Source organism: Hippoglossus hippoglossus, chromosome 21 (assembly GCF_009819705.1).
Source record: "Hippoglossus hippoglossus isolate fHipHip1 chromosome 21, fHipHip1.pri, whole genome shotgun sequence".
NCBI classification, from domain to species: Eukaryota; Metazoa; Chordata; class Actinopteri; order Pleuronectiformes; family Pleuronectidae; genus Hippoglossus; species Hippoglossus hippoglossus.
In genome coordinates, this window is record NC_047171.1 from 19,506,983 (window position 1) to 19,531,467 (window position 24,485).

At 43.2% G+C, this 24,485-nt stretch overlaps 1 protein-coding gene across 1 annotated transcript in view; it reads right to left on the reverse strand.

Annotated features, from left to right (window-relative positions):
• Window positions 1–270: 270 nt before the first annotated feature.
• klf7b (Kruppel-like factor 7b) overlaps window positions 271–24,485 on the reverse strand; it is a 60,939-nt gene continuing 36,724 nt past the window's right edge. Inside the window, exons 2-4 of the mRNA XM_034574164.1 lie at window positions 20,121–20,772; window positions 9,287–9,410; window positions 271–1,661 (exon numbers count right to left, since the gene is read on the reverse strand). Of these exons, the coding sequence (XP_034430055.1) occupies window positions 1,610–1,661; window positions 9,287–9,410; window positions 20,121–20,772 (828 nt within the window). The 3' untranslated portion in view covers window positions 271–1,609. The remainder of the gene's footprint in view (window positions 1,662–9,286; window positions 9,411–20,120; window positions 20,773–24,485) is intronic.

The window sequence follows — 24,485 nt, forward strand, 5'->3', positions numbered from 1 at the left end:
CCCCCCCCCCCCCCCCCCCCCCCCCCCCCCCCCCCCCCCCCCCCCCCCCCCCCCCCCCCCCCCCCCCCCCCCCCCCCCCCCCCCCCCCCCCCCCCCCCCCCCCCCCCCCCCCCCCCCCCCCCCCCCCCCCCCCCCCCCCCCCCCCCCCCCCCCCCCCCCCCCCCCCCCCCCCCCCCCCCCCACCCCCCCCCCCCCCCCCCCCACCCCCCCCCCCCCCCCCCCCCCCCCCCCCCCCCCCCCCCCCCCCCCCCCCCCCCCCCCCCCCCCCACACCAAAAAACAACACAAACAAGATTCCAGTTTTCAGCGAGTCTGACTCCGCTGGTGTGTGATTCCACGGAGGGTCAGGACAAGGTTGTGTTTTTCAGCTTTCGTGAATCGTTGAGCAGAAAGAGCAGCACAACAAACCGAAGACACTTCTGCTTTCCTCTTTGATTTTAGTCCAAAATAAAAATACAAATCCATTTTCCGAGGGTCGTGTGATTCTGGTTTTCGTTCATCCTCTGGTTGCTTACAGGCCGCAGAGGCAGAGTCAGTGCACATGGGGATTAGAAGACCAACAACGCTCTCCTTCTCATCCCACACATTCTGTTGAAGTCATCTTAGATTCTCAGTTTTTTTTTTTCTCTCTAACAACAATTCAGTGAGTTTTAAGACATTTTCTCCGAAAGAGAAAAGAACAAAGTATCATTCTTTGTAATAACAACAAGAAGAATTATTGTCCTCTTAGTAGAAAAAAAGGGAAGAAAGTGTCGCTGCGCATTTCTGTCAGGTAGCCTGCGGAGGCGGCAGGCGTCTCGGTGAGGGTGAGATGCAAACACCCGCTGAAGGAGAGCCTGAGAGTTGCAGTAGCGCCCGCTGACCGAAGCCCCATGGGTTCACCAAAACACCCAGCGTCTGAGCCCTGGGTTCGATTGTCAGCCATGCTAGAAGTCAATCTGTAAAGTCTCTCTCCTGCAGATTTGGCTTTGTTGTTTTCCTCACATAGATTACTGAAGCTGACTGCAGCAGATGATGGTTTCTTAAAGTCCGTGTATGAAAAACAGTAAAAAACAAAGGAAAAAAAGTTGAGTATTTGATTTCAGAAGCTGCTAAAGCACAAACAACTGACTATACGGATATTTAAAGTTTACCCACTGAACTAACTCCTCACCCAAAGTGATTTTATGGGTTAAAAAACACTGAATACAGAGAAAGAAAAAAGGTGGCATTATGTTTTCGGCAAGCGAGTATATGTTGATTTGGCAGTGTCCAATCCCCCAGAGCCACATGACTGCGGCTCGAGGTCACCAGGATGATGCATTCAAGACAGGTGTGTGAACTGTTTTCTATTGCAAGTGTGTGAGTGTGTAATTTTTAAGAAAAACAACAATCTAGCTACTCCTCGTTTTCCTCCAGTCACCCTCATCTTCTTCGATGGAAAAGGCCGTCGGGCCGTTTGATCTCTACGGCCATCTCAGATGGATGCCGACATGTTTTTTTTGGATGGGGTGAATGAGGCGGGCGGTCGGCTCGACTGCCCATCCCTCTCTCCTCTGAACTCTCCTCCTCCTCCTCCTCTTCTTCCTCCCCCTACTTCTTCCCCTCTCCCGCTCATTTTCTGTTCACCCTCAGATGTGCCTCTTCATGTGCAGGGCCAGGTGGTCCGACCGGGAGAAACACCTACAGGGAGAAACAAAGAAATCGTGCCAGAAATATTAATGTTACATCCAAAGTATGCACGAAATTACAATGAGAAAACATAAAGACAAAACTGTATTAATATGTAGAAACTGAATTGTTTTGCGGCAGAAACGGAAAACTAAAAGCCATGAAAATACATACATGTGAATGTAAATAAATGTAAATTTATACAACTGACAATGTAAAGATGTGTACAAAGGCACGATAAATCCCGTTTTACTGGAGATTTTCACTAAATAACCATAATATGTCAGGTTGGCAAGTGTTGCTGATGAGTGCCTCGGGCTCTGTGTATTAGCTGTGAGTGTGCCACACTCCCTGCCCCCTTTAAATCCCCACTGGCTCTGTGTATTTCTTGGGAACCCTCCATAATCCCAGGCCCCTTGAACCTCCCACTGGCAATGTGTATTTGTTGGAAACGCTCCACACTTCCAGCCCGCTACGCTGAACATCGTCTCTGTGTATTTGCTGGAAATGCTCCACACCGCTAGACCCATTGAAACACTCACTGGCTCTGTGTATTTGCTGGGACTACCCTTCAGTGACAAACTGTCCAACATTTGGTAATATGTCAAATTGATTGATCAAGAATTGACAGAGTTAATACTTCCTTAAAAAACGTAGCTGCCATAGATGCTTCTGTAGCTTATAATCAACGGAACATGCCGAATGGAAAATCTAATGTGAGAAAGTAACTAAACTTTATTTATAAAGTTTCTTTTGAAACCAAATTGGAAACCCATTGGTTTGTGAACTGTCTTTTTGTCATTTTGAATCCACAAGTTTGGCATTTTATCTGGCGCCATCTTGGTTTTTGTAACCAGAAGTAACCATATTTGGAGGAGCGGCAGGTGGAGCCTGATGATACAAGCTGTCAATCACACAGTGCACATATACCACGATTTATCGTCATTTTGGACCATAATTTAGTAAATGATCTACATGCCGTATTGAAAATGATTTGAAATTTGAGACTATATACCCCTAAGGAAAAAAAATGTTTAGTGACATTATAAATCAACTGAGACGTCATTTTCTCAAAGACAACAAGTCCTGTTGCCCTCTAATGGTCATTTGAGAGAATACCGGTTCAGGCACTTTTGCATTGGCTTCACTTTCCGCACCTGGAGTCTATGTCTACATTTTTATGTAGAGTCTATGTTTGAAACCATACTTTCTTGAACATTAAACAAAAACTAAAGAAAAGATAAAAGCTACGTGGGCATATAGCACATTTAGGGACAAAGTGCTTATAGAAGGAAGTGAGTTTCTAACGTCTTAATATGACCAACTGACTCAAATGTTTTTTTATAACTAGGGGTCAAGAATTTCTGAGTGTGGGGGGGCCAGAACTGCACATTTTTTGGTTTTAAGCCTAAAGTTCAGGACAGCAGGAACTCACTGGTCTGCAAACCTCACCGTAGCCAGTAGACACCGTAATTTGTAGATATATAAAGTGGGGAGATGTAAGAAAACTATTTCAACATTAAAACAGAAACTGCTTTAACACGTAAATTTAGCAATGCAGAGAAAGTGCAGAGACTTTCACCTGCAAACAACAGTGAGTTCAGTCATAGTCTTACTTCAAAATGAAATAAGACTATGCATGGCACCAGACTATGTATGGAACCAGACATGCAAAGACAAACACGGGCCAATTCCGGCTCAGTGACTTTCTAAATACAAGTAAAACACCTCCATGAATCACAGCCAGAGCTCCATAGCACTGCAGTCACTCCTCCAGCTCAGAGTAAAATACTACTGTTGAAACTAATTAGATATGTATTGTGAACACGGACACTAATGCAGACGGGCTGGCAGCGCTGTCTGATGCTGGGCCATTTAACTCTGCAGCGACTGCACCTGGTAGGAGATAAGACATAAAAACCAGGTGCTGCTGACGCATAATATAAGACTCACTATGTCATGTCATGTCTTCATAATGAAGTATTTCAATTTAATTACACCACCGTGAAGACATTAAAGCCGAACACGCACAATACGATTAATCATGAATGATATGACTAAAGAAGAGGCAAAACAAAATGTGGAGGAGATAAATTAGAAATTCAACTCGCCAGAGGCTTTATTCATTATTAATTAGCAGAGGCTACTCTTTGTGTTTGTGAGTGCGTGTGCGTTTAGACAGGCTGTTGTTGTATCCAGATACAAGCAGACGGAGCCCAAACACTCAGAGGCACAATAGAAAGTTTGACACACTGCAGTAGAATCCGCTGCCTCTCTCCTGCTTTCCATGTGATTCATTCTCTTCATGTCGCTCTTTATATCCAACATAAGTGGCAACATAGCTAGAGTCCAACTTCACATCAAGGAAAAAAAAAGTTATCATTAAAAAGTTCAGTGTGTAGGATTTAGTGACATCTAATGGTAAAGTTGCATTTTGCAGCTGAACAGCCCTCATCTCACCCTCCCCTTCCAAACATGACAGAGCCTAAAAACTAAAAATGTAAATATGTAGAGTATGTAAATATAAAGGGTCCATTCTAAGCTGAAGAAAACAACAATTCGTACAATTTAGGTAAAACACACTAGGATTAATTTATATAAAATTTCTGCCAATAGATCCCTTTCACCTAAATCGTACACACTGGACCATTAAATTGTACTGACAAGAGTATGGATTCTCAGCCTGAGCCCGTGGGGATGGGTCGGGACTGCTCAGGCTAGGTTCGGATTTTTTTTTTTATAAATGATAAAAACATCAGGCTCGGGTCTGGGTTGGGCTCGGTTTGGTTTCTCTCGGGCTACGATATGTTAAATTTCTTAAATTCAACATGGTGAGGCTACAGTTGAACTTTGCACTGTTGTCTGGAGCCGAGTGTTTCCCCTCAGCTCTCAGCTGGCCATGTGGTTCCTGCCCGTTCACCAATCTGTGTGTGTGTGTGTGTGTGTTGCTGGACAGATGGCCATGCCAGTTACTGTGTCACTGTTGGAGGGCGGAGCAGCCAGACCAGCTGGTACCGCCCCCCCCACACACCCCAACCCACCGCCCATCTCCCACTAAACACACACACACACTCCTCCTTCCCGTTCTCCTCCTCCTCCTATCCTCTAAACTCTCCTTTTTTCTCTTCACTTCTTTTTTTGTCCTTCTCCTCCTTCCAGCTCCATGGAAACATCAGGGGGTCCCCGCTTGATTAGGCAGGATTAATGACAGACTGGTGTGTGTGTGTGTGTGTGTGTGTGTGTTTCCCCAAGAGAAATACTGTCAGATTGAACAGTCTATCTAATGTTAACCTCTCATGGTTGCCACTTTTTTGCCATTCTCATGTTAATATTTGTTGAACTCCGCCCACCACAGATGTGTGTATGTGTGTATGTGTGTGTGTGCGTGTGTTTGTTTGTGCTACTGTAAAAAACTTGTTTTCTGGTTGTGTTAAGCACACTTTCATCTCCCCTTTTTAAAATTTTCTATGATTTTGATCTAAAAGTAATAACGTGTTATTCTTGGCTCAGGTAGAAAACTTGGCAGAGAAAGACAAACAAATAAATAAATTTAAATAAATATTATATAATTATATATATATAAGTTAAATAAAGAATCCACATCTTTGGTAGAATGTGTGTTGGGTGTAAAGTCGACCGCTTTTTAAAGCTTTGAATCCGAGCTAACACATTGTATAAATCATCAGGAGAAACTGAAACAAAGCCATGTACAGTAGCTTGACTTTAAAATATTGCTATAGAGGAAACAGCCTCCAAATCAAACCTGTCGGACCTATAGTGTTAGCTTCAGATTGTCATTTTTGATGCTCCGTGATTGGATGTTTCTTTCTGAAATGCCCCTTGGGAGATGGAGTTCACTTCCCTCTCTCTACTTTTCTAACACACATGTTCATTCTTTGCAGTGTGGATTCAATCAGGAGATTTTCATGTCAATCCAAAGACATGAAGAGCTCCACCTGTCAGCCATGAGAGACGATGCTTCTCTACTTCCTCACACTGTCCAAAAATGTATACAAAATATGTTGGTATAAGGGCACCGCCATCTTGTGTTGGGGACGTTATTTGGAGCCAGAGTCTGTGCATTAGTGATCAGGTAGTGGAGCTGCAGTATGGAGGTCCCATCGTGCTGAGTCAACCTCAGTTGTCAATCAGGACATTTTACTTTTATGGCATCAAATTACTAATTAAAACCAAACTTATAAGAAACATAAACACCTGAACAATCTTTGGGAAAATAAATCATTCAACATGTAATTCAATCTTTTTAGTATGGCCAATGTCCCCATCCACTGACATGGAGCGGGCAGGGTGTATGAGCCACCAGGGGGCCACTTTTAGGGAGCTGTCATGTCATCCATCTTTTGACACAGTGGTTTACTGATACAGAAATGTCTGTCACCCGAAATAACTTCTCTCACTCTCATGCAGTCTTTGAAGTTGACGTCAGTGTTGTTTATTCAAGAGTGTTGTTGTTACATCTGAGCGTTTAAATGTTTGTGTGAGTCAATATGACTTTGGATCTAAATGTGCTTCCATTCTCTGTACTGGCGTGTGTCGTGTTTTTACATACTGTGCATATATACGTGTGTGTGTGTGTGTGTGTGTGTGTGTGTGTGTGTGTGTGTGTGTGTGTGTGTGTGTGTGTGTGTGTGTGTGTGTGTGCCTGTGTGTGTGTGCCAGAAAGGAGCTAATACAGTCCCAGCTCTCAGCCAGGATTAGAAGCTTCCAGCAGGTTTCTGGAGGGTTTAATGTCTAAAACCCAAACTAGAGGGAACCTACAACAGCCAATTACACTGTCTCTAGGGCAAAAGTGTTCATGTGTGTGGTTCAGATAGGTAGTGCAGGAACACACACACACACACACACACACACACACACACACACACACACACACACACACACACACACACACACACACACACACACACACACACACACAGTGTATATTAAAGTGGAGCTGGCATCTGGTGCCACTCAATTAGCTGCGACCAGTCTGCCAATAGCCAGAATCCTTTTAACTGCCAGTACAGGGGAATGAGTAAGCGGGCGCGCGTGCGTGCGTGCGTGCGTGCGTGCGTGCGTGCGTGCGTGCGTGCGCACACACACGCACGCACGCACGCACGCACGCACGCACACACACACACACACACACACACACACACACACACACACACCCTTGAGGACAAAACACAGCAGACAGAGACGATGTGATTGTCTCCAGACTCACTGGCCTTTGTCCACAGGGAGATAAAGTTTGAAAGACACAACGTCTCATCCTCTCTCTACTTTTGTTTTCCACACTAGAGATGTTTCTATAGCATTTTTCCTGATACCGATTCTGATACCTGGACATACATAACAACTATGTATGTATATATATATATATATATATATATATATATATATATATATATATAGAGAGAGAGTCAGATTCACATGGTCGCTGATCCCCGACGGTATTGGAGGCATTTTTAATGATGCTATCAGAACATCTCTAGTTAAAGCTACATCAAATGTGAATCTGTGCGAAATACTTCGACCAACATTTTCAACCACTGACCAGCTAACAGGACTTGAAAGCTTAAAATGTTTCCATTTGTGAACAGAAACTAAATAATGTTGGTCTCACATGTATTCCCATGTCTGCCACATAATGTCAAAGCAGTCAAAACCAAGTTCTTTTAAAGATAATAACTTTCCTTATCATTAAATTGACTACCTACATAATAAGCTAGAGTCTGGACGTTAATCATGCCGACAGATAAACTCACCTGAACCCCTCCTGTACGCGGTATTTCAAAAAAGCTCCTCACGTCTCTTCTAAACTTCACAATGAGCCATTTGTCTTTAAACTGTTTATTTAATGGATTTGATTCCTGCATAAGAAAAGAGATGTGAAATGTGTGCTAGATAATTGCGTTTGTGTCTGTGAATGCCACGTGAGATGCATGTGGAGCCAGGCTGAATGAAAAATGTTGTTTTATTTATCATCTGTCAGAGTCTTTCTGTGACTCCCTGCTGTGTTGGATGTAGTTCCACACAATGCACCAAGGCACGTTTTGTTTTATAGAAAAAATATATATTTGTTATCCTGTTGTACTGTTGCCGATTGTTGTTTATTATCGCTCTGATGGGAAACAAGGAAGAGTTATGCAAAGAAAAGCCTGTCTGTTGTTGTTTTATCATTTTGATCATTAATTATCCGTGGGGTATTTTTGTCACTGTAAATGTTCACTGTGTCAGATTAGGCGATTATAAAGTCATATATTTCTTCCTTTGTTGCGGCTGAGAGATACAAGATATCGTTTTAAACAATGTAATCTTCACTACCCACATACTTCCATGCATCAATGACGTTGGCCTGGTTGTTCAGCAATACGTCCATTAGAGGGCAGTCCAGACACGAGTCTCTGACAACAACAAACATGTCAACGATGGAGGGGGTTGTGAAATCGTTCCTCTTAAGAAAAAGGCAAAAGCGATTTTTGGTGCCTGTTTCTGGGGTAAAGTAACGTCATGTACACGTCTGTAGTTTCAATTCGTCCGCAAAGTCTCTCCTCAAAAAGTGTTGGCATTGCTAAGATTTCTTCCTCGTGTGTCATGATTGTCTCGCTTAAACTATTGTCTGCACTGCCCCCTATGATTTACGGTGGTACTGCTACGTTTCATCTTTTTCGTCTCTATCCGAACGTTTTCAGAAGATGTGCACAAGTATGTGAGCTCCGTCCGTTTCTATATGGTATCTCACGTTGAGCATAAAGCGGGGATGGAAGCCAGGTGGGTACTGGCCCCAGCTGAAATCGAGATTGGCCCCTGAAGTGCCCCTGTTCTGTCAGAATTTTTTCACTTACTTGCTAACAATAAATAGTGTAATTTGTTAAGAGATCCTTTTTTCTAAGCTTGTTCGAAGATCATAATGGGCTTGTGCATGGGACAATTTTCAAAATATAATCAATGATGTGTTGCCGTGCTCAGAGTTAAAGAGTCAACAGCAAACTCAAATGAAGGAATGACTCGAATGTTACTGAATCAGGAATTGTGCATGGGTGTTGGACATATAATTGACCCCTCTGTGCAAATTCGGGCCCCTTTATGGCCCCTGATTTAGAAAAACCATAGCTCCGCCGATGACATTAATGAGCCTCAACATGTCACCTTGGGCTTTGGGAAGTTGTGATCATCATCATTCGCACTTTTCAAAGATTTTTAAGATTATGAAATGATTTAATTGAATGAAACAATCAACTTAATGTGTCGTTTTTACTCCGGACGTTCTGACTCGTAATAGTAGAAACAGAACAGGTGTTCCAATAACATTAATGACTGAGCCAGCGTGTACGACATCAGACACCAAGCAGGTGAATGGATTCAGCTGCCAATATTTTTATATTGACACATGTGCTTCTCCAACTGTTTCAAAATGTCTCTTGGAAATCGCTGTAATCCTAATGTAGATTAAAAAAAACTGTCTGTACGACATTGGTGTATTTGACATGAAGGCAACTCAGGCTTGTTTGGTTCTGCACGTTGGGAAACACAAGTTTAACGCTCGTCCTTCACACACAAAGGGCGTCAGTGTCCTGCAAATATAAAAATGCGTGTTTGTCATTGGCTTTGTCGCCTGCGTGTGTGTTTACCTGTCGCAGTGGTTGCACTTGAATGGCTTCGCTCCGGTGTGTTTGCGGTAGTGTCGTGTCAATTCATCACTGCGGGCAAAACGCCACTCGCAGCCCTCCCATGAGCACTTGTAGGGCTTCTCACCTGAGAGAGAGAGAGAGAGCGAGAGAGAGAGCGAGGGAGAGAGAAAGAGAGGGAGAGAGAGACGTCACGTTTTATTAAAATTTCTACATCTAATTTCACACTTCCAAACTACAGCTGTTCACTAATATAGGTTAGCACCCCCTGGCTTTTTTCAAACCCACACGCGCACACACACACACACACACACACACACACACACACACACACACACACGCAGCCCAGGGGCCAGGCAGGCAGATCAGTTTTAACACAACAGCCATTTCAATGAGCCAATACACTCAATTAACTGTAAATGAAGTCTTTCAGCTCTGCGCCGTGTTAATTCATAATCCCAAATTCACCCTGAAATGAATCTCATTTTGTTCACCTCCATCACCAACCCCCTCCTCCCCCGCCCACACACACGCACACACACACACTTGCTCGCTTTCTCACACACATGTACGCACGTACGCAACACACCCTGAGGTGGTGGGATCTGAAATGTAAATGAAGTTTCATCCCCCAGTTCACCAGATGGGAGAAGAGATGGTCTATTGTTCTCAGCCTGTAGTTATCTCTCTGTGATAGAAAGCCTTCCAGCTGTGTGTGTGTGTGTGTGTGTGTGTGTGTGTGTGTGTGTGTGTGTGTGTGTGTGTGTGTGTGTGTGTGTGTGTGTGTCTTTTAGTTAGAAGTGTGTGTGTGTGTGTGTGTGTGTGTGTGTGTGTGTGTGTGTGTGTGTGTGTGTGTGTGTGTGTGTGAGCAGCCTGTCTTCAGATGGGACTTGATGATGTCTGACTGTGTAAATGCCTGTATGGGAGTGTGTTTCTCTGTAGCCTCTTTTATAGAGCGATCCAGCTATACTGCCGTTAAGAAGACTCCTCGTTACGCCGCCTGAGCTTGTTTACATTGAACAAAAGAAGCTGGCGTGAAGCCGCCGCAGTGTGTGATATCAGATAGCATGCTGCTGCTGAGGAATCAGAGGTGTGACGTGTAACACAAGTACGTTGGCGTCTGTCCCGCAGACCTGGCTTTACACAGACGTTGATCTGGCTCTGTGACGACTTCCACTGCTGGTCACAAACATGGAAGAGTAATGTGACACCATCCCATGTTTGTACTTTTTATACAGAACATGACGTGGAATAAAGGTGCAATAGTTTTGTCTTGAACAGGCTGTTTGAAAAAGGCTTGTGTGTGTAGGGTCAGCAGAGGAAACTGCAAATTTGACCTTCCAATAAATCATACACCACCCAAAAAAATAATACTATACTACTTTGATCATCAATAAGTTGATGAGTAGGTATAAGAATTTGAGCAAAGACAATTCATTCATCATCTAAATAACATCCTCATGGGGTGACATTGAACCTTGGAGTCACCAAGCTCTTTAAATATGTCATAGTAAAGTTATTTGAATGAATTAAATCAAATTAATTTACTGGATCTATAACAGAGAAGCAATACAATACAATCTCTGGATTATATATATATATATATATATATATATAGAGGAACTTGCTGCAATAAAAACAGTTTTTAATGCACATCTATGGTTCTGCACCTATTTACTGTGTTGTGCTTTGAAGCAGGAGGTCTGGTACTGGGTTTCTAAAGAGACTGCACTGGTGTGGCTGTGTTGCTACATGCACCAGTCAGAAGATGAGACATAGTCCAGTTTGACAGCTTATCAAAAACATGGCACAGCAACTTAAATCACACATTTTTCAACTCTGGAAAGTTTTTATAACTCCAATCATTTACGGTCTTTACTCTCACTTTTGCTTCAGAGTAATCTGATGACATTAAAACCAGCTCTACCCAGATGAAGGCTACAAGCAGAAATGTGTTTGTTTGAAGATAACATTCTTTACAATTGAAGTAAAAGTAATGTTCTGCCAGAGTTGTGGCCTCTTCAGACTTTTTCCCTTCACAATGCACCTTGAAAGTAACTGAAATTGTACAAATATCCCCTACTTCACTGTTACAAATTAATCTAACAGGAATGTGACCTCGTTGCAAAAGTTGAGCCTGGTTTCTCCCTTTTTTCTGAATCAACGCAGCAGAGATCTCATTTAGATGAAAATGTATTTTTTGACAGGATACTACAATGATAACCAAACAGTTATTTGTTTTTATATTGTGCTCATATTCAGGTTCATAATTTTAATTAGTGTTAGTACTTGAAAAGGTTTACATGCTCCTATGGTCAGAAAACCCTGTCCATTGCTGCAGCTCCTCCTTTCAGCCACTGTCTGAAACACTTGGTTTTAGCTCCTGTCTCCTAAGAACCTTTAAGAAGTAGCGTTTGAACTGCTGATGAGGCGTTTCAGGAGTATTTTCTGTAGAGGAGAGGAGCTCCCTTTGCAGAACTGTTACATTCACAATAAACCGATATCATCCTGGAAGAAAGAAAACCTGATGATATATCTCCTCTTAGTAATTTCATTTTTTAAATATTCAAAATATTTAAAGAGGAAAAAGTAGCCAAACCTGATTCCGACCTCTAGCATGTGCCACTCAGTTGTGTGTGTGTGTGTGAACTGGGGGGTGGCAACTATAATTGGGATCTTAATGACTCTTAATGGGGACTAATACTGCAGCTTACAGTCAGTTAACCAGATGTCCCAGCAGCCCCTTCACTCCTATCACAGCACACCCCAGTCTTTGTAGGAGGAGACACACACACGCATGCGGTCACACACACACACACACAGATCAAAGTTAAACTAATGTGATAACAAAGTATTTCCCAACATGGAGGAAACATATCAGGATGTAACAGAAAAGCATGTGTTCACAGGTGTGTCAGTTATTAGGGAACATTTGAATTTGCACAATGAACTGACCCAATGAAAATTATTTTCTCTGCCAAGGTCCTCACAATCTCCTGCTGCAGTCTTCATATGCGACAGGCAAACTCTGGAAATCATCCGTAGAATTGTCTAGACTTTGTGGACTTTTCCGTGTCTAAAAAAAACATGTTTATCCAGAGTCAAATCTGTCCATCTCTTGGGAAATTTATTATTTTTCAATAGTTAGTGCAACTGAAATGACTGACATTATTTGACACTTTTGTCCCTTGCTTTTAATTGAAAAGTGAAATTAAGATAAGCTGAAAATAGCAGAGTTGAACAACTAATGAAGTGAAATAATTTCTGCTACATTTTTTGAGTAGGTCTTTTCAGACCTTTTGATGCACTAGTTGAAGGAATGAAACTTCATCTTTGGAAATTTCCTGTTAAATATACAACATGTCAACAGATGCAGCATCCTACTTTCACTTTCATTATTTTTCTCTCCGGTCACCCATAAATCCCCAGTCACACCACAGTGAAACATTTCTCCATCACACACCAACAGGACGACTGAACATGGGTTTTCTGAACTTTAATTTAATCATTATGCCGGAAGAAGCCGACCAGCAGAACATAGAAAACACCTTCACAGGTGCAGCTCTGAGAGCAAGGTGATGCAACGACAAGTAAAAGATGATGTGCTACAGGAACATCCAGCTGTGAATTATGCCCTCTTCCCCTGTATTTCCCCCCTGGTTCCTGCGTCTCTTTGAACGGAGTCATCTTTCATCAGCAGACACAGAATGTCTGCTGGGTGACGCGCTCCTTCTGGGACTAAATGAATTCCACATCACGGGCTCTGCTCTCCAGGATTTGCATATTCAAATCCTCCAGTCAAATCTCGTGCAGTTGGTTGCTGGTTTCCACAACAGGGATTTGGGTTTTGTTTCTGTCTCTGTGCATTATTTGGAAACAGACCTTCTTCTTCCAGCCCGTCTACAGTTCCTGATCTGTGTGTGGATGAGACTGCATTGGACAGACGACAGAGGATTCCAGGGTTTAGGAAAGTGAAGTCAAACCTCTTCCTGTTTTTCATTCGAGTTATTCAGTTTTTTATTTTTTATTCCACAGGTCACAGGTACTATTTGCATGTGTGAAGATATTTGAAGGTCAGTTTGTGCTGAAAACTACATGTTTAAACATTTAAAATAAAAAAATTGATATTTACATGCATTTTTCCATTTGCATGTGTTTTGAATCTCAATGAAAATTTGCACGAGTGAGCTCACAACACTCGTCGTCTGCTCCCCATCTCTGCTTGAGGCTGTATTGGCTGGTATCAGCATATCACGTGGAAAACTCAGACACAATTGAGTTGCATTGTGGGTAACATAGGTGTCAGGTTTTGACAAAAAAGCGTAACGGGCTGTTATAAAAGGTTAGAAGCTTGACTGTCAATTAGACGCATCAGCTGCAGTAATGAAGAGCTCGTATGGGCCGAGCGATGAATTAAAAGTGTGAGTCAGTTCAGAAAGACCCTGTTATTAAATTACTGCTCCTTCAAATCAAACAGAACCAACTCAGGAGGTTCACACTCCAGGTGAAGCTGCCTCCCTTCGGAAGAAAAACACAGACTTGGTGGAAACCTTGAGGGAAACTCTATAACGAACTGTAGAGAGTTTATCTACCAGCATGTGTCAGATCTCCCAGGATGAAATAGAGGAACTTGCTGTTGGTAAGTGTTCGGGAGGCTCCACAGTAAACAACATACTGTCAGTGTGACCATAACCAGGGGAAGGATGGATGGACGTTCAACAGATTACAACTTAAGAAGCCAATATCAATGAACGAGAGTTCAATTATCAATTGATAATAATGGCATGCTGATGTATTTCATTAGGCCTTAACGGGTAAAATTCAGGATTTATCTCTATTCATGTCATTTCACACTCACCTTCATTATTTGGTTCAAATGAATGAATTTTTCCAGGGAGGTTATGTTTTTATCCCCATCCATTTGTTTGTTTGTTTGTTTGTCAGCAGGATGACGCAAAAACTACAGAACAGAATTCCATCAAACTTGGTGGAAGGATGGGACATGAGCGAAAAAATAATTCACTTTGGGCTGGGATGTGGACAAAGGGGCACATCCAGGAATTTTTTTTCCTCTTTCTTTAACATTGAGAGATAGGACCCTTGGCACAGTTGTGCGCTCGTGCCTTTCTAATACACATATTTACCGCTCGTTGAAATTATAACGGGAAGTTCCATATCTCTGTAAAGGCCCACAATCCTCTGGCACAGCTGTGTGTGAAATGTGCGATTCTGCAACAGATTATTTGTACTTTTTGTAAAGAGCCACAAATTATTCATGTTGGATGTTCAGGGTTAGTATCTTCATGTGTGTGAATCCTCCTATACACGGCACAGAGTCCTCCGCCTGAATACAGGACCAATATTTTCTACATACAATAGCAAACCACTTGGCAGCTTATCCTGCGGGCCTGTTGGAGAAATACTACACTCTGAACCTGTGTGTGTGTGTGTGTGTGTGTGTGTGTGTGTGTGTGTGTGTGTGTGTGTGTGTGTGTGTGTGTGTGTGTGTGTGTGTGTGATATGGGGTATGAGTGGGGGCCGCAGGTGCCAGACAGGCGGCCGTTTCACACCCGTCTTCTGTAATTGGCCAGAGCACCCCATCTTCCTTCAATAGGACCCCCCCCCCTAAGCACACACACATAGTGTTGGTGGAATGAAGCAAGGCCAGCTCGGGCCTGACGCCACGGCAACCATGACGCCAGCCAATTATAGCACGGCAAGGCAAGGATGCGTGATAAAGTCACCTAGCAACTGAGAGAAAGAGGGGGAGGTGGGGGTGGGTGGGTGAGTGAGAGAGAGAGAGAGAGAGAGAGAGAGAGAGAGAGAGAGAGAGAGAGAGAGAGAGAGAGAGAGAGAGAGAGAGAGATTAACAGGCATGGACAATCCACCATCCACCAACCAATTATGGAAGAGTGTGATGCAGTTGCTTGGCAACCCAAACTGAATGAGCAAGAGGAGAGAGAGAGAGAGAGAGAGAGCAGGTTGGAGGTTGGATTCAGTGTATGTAGAGTATAGAGGTATATATGTGTGTGTGTGTGTGTGTGTGTGTGTGTGTGTGTGTGTGTGTGTGTGTGTGTGTGTGTGTGTGTGTGTGTGTGTGTGTGTGTGTGTGTGTGTCTGGGGTTGCAGTGGGGTTTTTCCATAAGAAGCTTTGGTGGGCGGTGGAACCTATACTGAGAATGGGGTCAGGTCAGAAGTTGAGGTCATAGAAAGTCAAGACTGAAGCTGAAGTGACCCCTGAACTACACTTCTCATAATTATACTTCACATTAATTCTGAAAAACCATGTGTAAGAACAGTCCAGCTAACATCCTAGAATGTGCACGAGTGAGAGAGTGATGCTGTTTTGTTAGATCCACAACAGAGTCTTTCTATCGGTTCCTCTCATGGTCTGTATAAAGAGATGAACGACACGTCTCCACTTCCTCCGACTGTCTAGAAATGTAGTCAAAATATCCCATATAAGAACAATGCCATCTTGCTTCACTGAAATCATTTGGAGCCAGAGTGCTCAGCAGCGATCGGGGGATGGAGCCGCAGTCTAGAGGTCCGGCTGATACATGCGCTCCACCTATCGTCAGTCAGTCTCAGCTGTCAATCATGACGTTTCACCCCCTTTATATAGCATCAAATAAGAAAAAAAAAGAAAACTTACCAGAAACATGAACACTTAAACATGCTGTATATCAGTTTGATAAAAACAACCGAAAAGACAAGAAACCATCTTTGAGAAAAATCTATTTGATGTCTACTTTTTAGTGTCACATCGGCTAACATGAAGGAGATGGTGTCTATTGAGATCGAGACACTTTGGTGTCACGTTGGGGAGCTGTCTTTCTAGAAGAAGGTAGATTTAGGCTCACTTGTAGCTAGCCAACATCCCATCCACAAACATGGAGTAGGTGAGGTTTACAACCTTTACTGCAGCCAGCCACTACGGGGCAGTCAAGATGCTTTGATGCTTTCACTTTTACGAGTGCACCTACACCAAAACCGAAATTTATCACAGTGGAGTAGTTTTGGTCCTTGGATAGAACAACTTAAATTGTTGACTGCACAACACTGCCACACATTTCCCTTAATTTGTTCTAGAGGTGTTACGCTTCCATTTAACCCTGAACACGTCTCTGTTTAATTTAATTCCTAGGAACTACAATCTAACATATGCGCATCCAAATATTTGATCAGGTTTGTTGGCAGATTTGGAAAAAGTTGCCCGCACACTGAGATCATGCACCGCCCAAAGATTTCATTAAGTGCAACTAATACTTTTAAAAAGACAATTTTATACTCCATCCAAAACCGCTTATCATCTCTGCTATTCTGAGCCAAATAACTGGTTAAGTATATTCTGTTGGACTGCGGCTTGAATAACGAGGAGGATACAGCTATCTACTGCTTTTACAGATCCAACCGGATCCAAGAGATTGGAACACAGAACAGCCAGAGAGCCAGAAAACCCTGGCTCACACTCACAGCAGCTCTGCCTCGGGACTGTCTTTACTGAATTAATCTATGCATCTATTAATGTTACAACTCATCCCTAATTGAACATTTTCAAAACGGAGAATAAACCTTGCAGCTCGGAGAAATTGTTTGGGTATGAAGAGAGGAATACAATCGCAGATGTAACAGTGAGCTGCAGCACATATTCAGCGTACTCCTCACAGACTGCTCTTTAATGGTGTTTCTAATTGCCTCCGGTGTGCACGGTGTGACAGTGTAAGTGTATTGATGCTGTGCAGGCATTCTACAGCTGCTCCTCCCGGTGTCTACGCTACGTTAATCCCTCCCTACATGTATGTTCAATGATTTATGGTCATAATAACTCAAAAAGAGGATTAAGCTAATTAAACCACAGTACTGCGCTTGTAATGAACACATCGGGAGGGAATACACCGCCCCCACGTCTATACACCCAACCAACCACCCACCCACACACACACCCACACACACACACACACACACTGCAGTGTCTTCAGGGTGTCTACTTCTTTTTCGAATGATTCGACTTTTAAAAGCTCACTGCTGGTTAGCATGACTCGACTGTGAAGATTGAAAGATACTGCAGCAAGCAGTCATGCTACCAGAGAGCTAGCTCCTTCATTCTGGATTAGCTATAATAAAGCTACATCTGTATGCCCCCCCGGCTACGGTAGGTGCTGCCCTAGAATGTAATGCTACACTTAAAGTCATGCAATGGTCACTGGGATCATATAATCCTGTAACACGCTGGATTAATGATGCCAAGGTTGCCAGTATTAATACAGTGGAGGTCTGCAGGGTATGTAGTGTAATCCCGGTGAACACAGAGGAAACTGCCGACAGTGGAAGATGACAACTTGAGGCCATGAACCCCTCCAGATGCTCTAAATATTGCTGTGGTTAGAGCTAAAGTTGAATAATGCTAGCTTCAGGAGGTACAAGTGTGCACAGGCCTCATGCTGCAGATCAGTGATGGATTCAGCCTCAGGTACTTTATGGCTCAAATGTGTCTAATGCAGAAACTCAACTTGGAAAAATCCATCCAGCCATGCATTAGCCATTCTGCTTATCCTTAAGGGTCGTGGGGGGAGCCAATTCTAGCTGACATAGTAGTGAAAAACAGATAAATGGATTTGTAAGAGTTTAGAAATCTGTGTTACACTGGCTCCGGTCACTTTGAAGTTGTGCTGTAGCTCTAAGAGACACACTGTGAATTAGAACTATGAATATAAATGTTCATTTACATTTTCAAGTGTAGAATTAAATAAAAAAGACTCTTTAGGTCATGTTGAGAGAGACAACAGACCCATCAATAATTTAAATCAGGGTCATCAAGCAATATACCTGAACCCGACTCGAGCTGTATGTGTGTCGACACATAGATTTCTTTGTTGAAATTTACACCATATTTCTACAGTGTACCTGCTGATTGTGACAACAAATGATAAGGTGAGAAATAGTTGAACAAATCTTAGTATCGTATCTCATTACTACCTGAAACAATATTGTCCCTATAATGCATCTGAAAGTCTTGTTTTTCCTCTGGACTCATTTCCGCTATGGTTGGTTTAAGGCAAACAATACAACAAAGACCTTTTTCAGTTGGGTCCTCAGACTTTCCTGTGGTAAAAGTTTCCTGAAGTGTTTGGAGATTTCGTTTCTGTGTTTTTTGAGCCATAAGTCATTCAGAATAATATCCATCCATCCTTCTCTGTAGCGCTATGGTTACGGGGGGCTTGAGCCAAGCCAAGCTGACATTGGGCAAGATGTGGGGTCCACCCTGGGCCGGTCGCCAGTGTATAGCAGGGCAGACGTACAGAGACAAACCCCAGTCTGCATGTCTTTAGACTGCAGGAACTGAACCTAGACAGAACTGACATGGGGAGAACATGCAAACTCCACATACAATAGAAGGACCCTGGCTGAAATGGGATTCAAACCAAGAACCCCCTTGCAGCGCACCCTTAAAATAATAAGGTATCAGGCTGGGTTCAGGTTACTTAATGTTATTAAAGCCCAAGCTAATCATACATTCATTAAAATCTGCCTTAGTCAAACACATCTTCACACAACGTCTTCATCAACACAAAGGCCGTCTCCACTTGCTCACACTGCAGAGAGCTCACAGCTACATTAGTCTGGTGTGTGTTCAGTCTGAGGGTCAGTGATGGGGCAGCTGTGGTTAGCAGCTGAAGCAGCATGTCAGACCCAGCCGGACACGGCTGGATTCACAAGGTCATTTACTACCAGTCAAGTAATCATCAGGCCATTATTGAGGCAGGGCCTTTTGGTACAGAGCTGATGAGGAAATGAATACAAGAAGAGGAGCCTTTCTCTTTTAAAAGTTCTCAAACATCAAAGAATATCAGATATATTGCAGATTTCTACAGAAGTGATCTACATGTGCTGGATCCTAATCAAAGCTCCAGGTTTAAGTATATTATTCTGCATGTTGTTTAACGATAGTGCTGATAATTGTATTGACACTGACTCACAATATGGCTCCTAAACTCCAGCATAATGGGGGAACACAGACTATGCAGTAGAAACGCTGACAATCAGCTTTAATGAGAGTGCGTTAACAGTGCAGGAATTGCAGCCACTTCTATATATAGTCACCTATTTTTAGTCAAAGTTGCTGAAAATGTAGAAAAGTTGTATACATTTAAGTCATCGTTTTCGATATGTGAAGCCAAATCCGACCCACAGACATCTGATCCTTGGTATATTCCCTGCTGCAACCTGTCAGACCTTTCTTGATCAGGACATTAAGCATGATCGTCAGCAGTAAACCATTTGATCAGTTAAAGGTCAAGTGATTCACTTAGCCAACCTAAACCAACTCCTCGATCACCATATCTTTATGCTGTGCAGCAGTGTTTTAAAACTGTGGGAACTGGGGTCCATTTCCACACAATCAAGTCGTGAGCGCAGAAGACAAATGAGAAGGGCGCTCAGAAAACGCAAACCTAATCCAAGGCTAACGACTTATCTCGGCCAAAAAAGGAAATGAAAGAAAAACTGAGAATTCACTCTTTTATCTAGATTTGCTTCAAAATTTAATTAGTTTTTCCTTGGGTCATGCCCTGACCTTCCACAAAACCTTTGGGAAATTGGTTCTGTAGTTCTGAACGTCCATGCATGGGTCATAAACAAGATATTTGTTTTGATTAGTGAATCCATAATCTTAATAACATAATTACAGCTGAGAGTCAGCACCATTACCTCACAATCACTGCTACATTTCATATCAAAGAGCAGGAGTGCAGAGATATCATAGTTTATAAAGTTAGTATCTGATATAAAGTACTTGTTCTGAGGGAAACAGTAGAGAATCTGTTGAAGGTCTTACCTGTGTGGGTCCTCTGATGGGCCTTTAGATGGGAGCTCTTGGTGTAAACCTTCCTGCAGCCATTAAACTGGCACCGGTGGACTCTCTTCTTGTTCTCTGGTACGTCTCCTCCCAGACTTCCTCCTCCTCCCTGCTCGCTGTCACTGACTGTCCCTCCCCTGCTTGGCGGGGACGGTAACGCCCGTGCTGCCACCAGCTTTGCAGCCCCTAATCCCACCTTCTTTGCCACAAATTTGAGTGTTAAGGTACCGTCTGCCGTCGCAGTCAGTGTTTGTGTGGGTTTGACGAGGTGGCGGCCGAGTTCGGGTGACGACGGCGGCGTTAGGGATGTAACGGCAGCACTAAGCTGTGCGGCGCTGACTCCTCCGAGGACTTGCTCCTTGGTCGTGGGGGTTTCAGTCCCTGCTTCTGCTTGGGTCTTGCTGGGGTTTGGCACATAGAGGATCTTGGCTGGGACCTTGGGGAGAGTAACAAGTAGTGGAGGCGGACTGGGTTGCTCCGGCAGGGTGGGGAGAAGGGGGTCCATCAGGTCCTCATCGCTCTCACTGCCCTGCATGAACGCCGGTGTTAAGAGACAATCCAGCTCCTCATCGAAGATCTCTGAGAGTCGCTTAGGCTCCGTCTGTAGGTATCGCTCCAACTCCAGACATGTCTGCAAGACAAGGATACAAACAAATGCAGAGTCAGACATAAATATACTCTACATCTGTCAACTAAGCATTTCTTACAACTCGCATACTAGAGTGAGGATAACTGACCCGACCCTGACAGATCCCAACAAGTCGAACTGGGTTCGTACAAAAAGGTTGAAATTATAATTAGGCTTGGGTCGGGTTCGCTCAAACACTGAAGATGTGCTTGTATATCAGCTTATCAGCCATAAGCTTCTCCTACACTGCCTCCTTTGACCACCAGACTAATAACATCCAGTCACATTCAAACAGGTGTACAGCTCTTTATAATCTAACAGTCTCCTTCTTACTCTGCTGAAAAGGAGTGGGAAAGACCTTTGTTGTGACTGAGAGACGCCAATGTTGACGGGGTTGGGACATTTACTTTGATCTCCAATGATGCCAAAGTCACACACCTTGTACACACAACCATCCTGAGAGGCTCTGCTGTTTTCTGAAAACCTTCTGCGGTTGTCAGGAATATCCGGGTTAAACATTTTAACAGACCACATGAGGTGAATCTTCCCTCTTACAATCAATGATTTCCCTCAGACTTTTGAGAGAGCCTGTCTGCTGGTCTTTTTTAAATTCAGACACACACTGTAGGCTATTTCTCTGCAGCTGGTCACCATGTCACCTGGCACGCGGCGGTCCTGAGAGAGGAGGGATTTAGTCGGTGACTGATTGCTGCTGCCCGGCTGAGCTCTCTGGAGCCCTGAACTGTGGAAGCCTTTCCTGTTTCCCTCTGCTCACCCAAATCAACCAGCCGTGGAAGTTATATCACAAGATAGAGGGAAGGAAGGAAGGAGAGCGAGATGATGAGGGAAAGTCAAACAAAGGAGAAGGAAGGGCGATAAGGAGAGAGAAGTAAGCAAGTGCTTCCATAACTGTTGATTCAACCTTTATCCACAGATAACAGATACATCTGTGCTTTTTTCTAAAATTACTATACACATCCAGCTTCTGGCAGCAGTACACCCCCAGTGCAGTTGTCCAGCGCCTTGCTCAAAGGTACCTGCCACTTTATTTCAAGGGATTCGAGGACCAACCTTCCCGTCACAAATCCATTTTCTAACCTCAAAGTTCTTCTCCCTACTATCTTTTGGCCCTCTGTAATTTCTTGAACTCAGGACTGCACCTTTGAGGTCTACTTGGGATTTTTACCCTGATCCTTCTTTGGCATCTACCACCTGCAACACTGGCTTTCATAGAAATCCCCTCTCTCCATCCCACAGGTACAATAACACATGTTCAGCCTCTATAGAAGATCTATAAGATATAGAATGTCACGTTTTTGTTTGCCGTTTGTTTAACTATAATTATATTTTCCTAAATTTTTGTCCATTGTTCAGTTTTTTACCCAGATGCTTCATGTTCGACGTCTCAAATGCACAGGAAAATGATCTGGAATCAATAGTCTTCAACTCAAGCAAGATACTGAAATAGTCTTGTGTTTGTTTTTTTCTGTTTGTTTCTATCAGAAGGCAGCAGGTGAGTCCACAGCTGGAACGTCCACTCAGCTCTTTCTCTAAGCTACCTGGCTCAGGCACCGTCCTCCATCGTGTCGTTACTTTGGCTCCTCACCCTGATCCCTCGCTCCTGTCCTCCTCTGTCATTGGAGCAAATTACAACCACTATACAAGAGGTTTTTTTCTCTTAGCTGCAGCTCATTGACTCGGTCCATTCAGACACGCCAGCACTGCAGCTTTACTCCGCTCAGCCTCAGTGACGAGACAAGACGAAACCAACACATTTAGTCTGAATATCTGTTGAGGGCGACTAAGCTGAACTTCCCTCTCCTCTTTCTTCTCCCTTTAAAAAAAATGCCCTTTTCCTAAGGATGCTTATTTGCATATGAATTTAAATCAAATAGATTTCTTCGGGGGTTACAATGCCTCATAAGGAAACTTGAAACGATAAGCAAGTATGTTAAAGTAACAAAGATGACGCCCAGTAGCAAAGTCTTTTGTAAAGCTGATTCTACAGCCGAAGGGGAAAAGCTTCTGGTTAGACTTAGTCCAGACTGTTGCCCTGCGATTTGTTAGTGTTTGTGTTCCTTTCAGTAATTGCTGCTGTGTGTAATATAATATCTCGTTGGGTATGCTGAAGGGGGACTATATAGCTCTTTTTTAAAATTAGATCAGTCACTGCTAATGCATCTGGAAACCAATGCTGGAGATTATCTGGGACTTCAACAGCCAACGCTTTGTTTCTAGGTCGGTGGAGCTGCAGGGTTTTGAAAGGCGGGAGTTACATCATTAAGTGATTAGTTATAACAACAGCCAGGTCCATCTTCTTGAATTATCTAAAATATATTGAAATTAAATGATGTCTTAATGATTTTAATTTTAAGTTATAGAAAGAAAAATGTGACTGTTTTGGATCATTTTAGATCTTTAAACCAATCACAAATCGGTCTCAGCTGTCAATCTTGACGTTTCACCCCATTTTAATAGAATGAATATCTAATTAAATAAAAAATAAAAAATGTATTTACTTGGAATCTGACTTTTTAGTTTGCTCCATGTCTCATCCAACTAACAAAGTATTTAGCAAATAACAATAATACTTTGGCTTGATGCTCGTAAATGTCTTTGTTTGCTTGTGGTAGATGGAAATGACATACGGACATACAGCATATCCGGACAACACACAATTCAAAGAGCCTAGAGGAAAATCTGCCCTCACCTCGTCCTGTTATTTGTATCGTTGCTTAGTCACGAGTGTATTTTTATCTCAACTCATGGGAATATTGACCAAAACTACCACTAATGCAACCGAGGCTGAAAAAAGAAATAGGAAATAATTTATTATGTTATGGAGTCCTGGAAGGGACAAGAAGGAAAATATTTTCAACAGGAATAAAAATGATCTTTTCTGGTTCATAATTGTTGCTGGAGATGATGCTTTTATGTGGAAGATTGGGGCTGTTGCTGCTCACAGGACACGGAAAATAGTCTAAAACTATAAGGAATGTTTTCCAAGAAAACCCCCAAATATGATATTTCCTCCATTCTATCCTTTCCAGTGCTTTGTGGAATTATATCACCACGAGTATTATTTCTCTCTGTTACAGTAAATACAAGCTCTGGTTGTTATTTCTTAAGGCGTACTGTACCATTGTTTGCACTTGGACTAGAAATCAAAATAGAAAGGTCTGTGTGTCTCCTGGCGGGGGCTGGACTGATGCTGAGGATTGCTGGGCGGGGAGGACAGAGGGTAGAGGGAGCCCAGGGCTTCGGAAAAGGACGCGAGCGGCAATCAAACCCACGGCCGGCAGTGAACGCACCGTCTCTGACATCACACGACCTTCTCCTTCGTCTGTTTCTCCTGCCGACCATGAATATCAGGTAACAATGACATGTAGAGCCTGCAGCGTGTGTGTGTGTGTGCGTTTGTCAGTGGCTGCTGGCGAACATCTCAGACTGATAGCATGTGCAGGGCTCACCTCCTGTCCCCCTGCTCAGTCCCACACCATATGGAGAAAGGTCACATCGGATAACACACACACACACACACACACACACACACACACACACACACACACAACACACACGCACACACACACACACACACACACAACACACACGCAGTGGAGTGACCAGGAACACTTCATTTTCTCATGGAAGCTGTTTTGTGACTGTTTGAGCAATTCAACACTTGGACGGACACGAAAACATGAAATCGTTCCAAT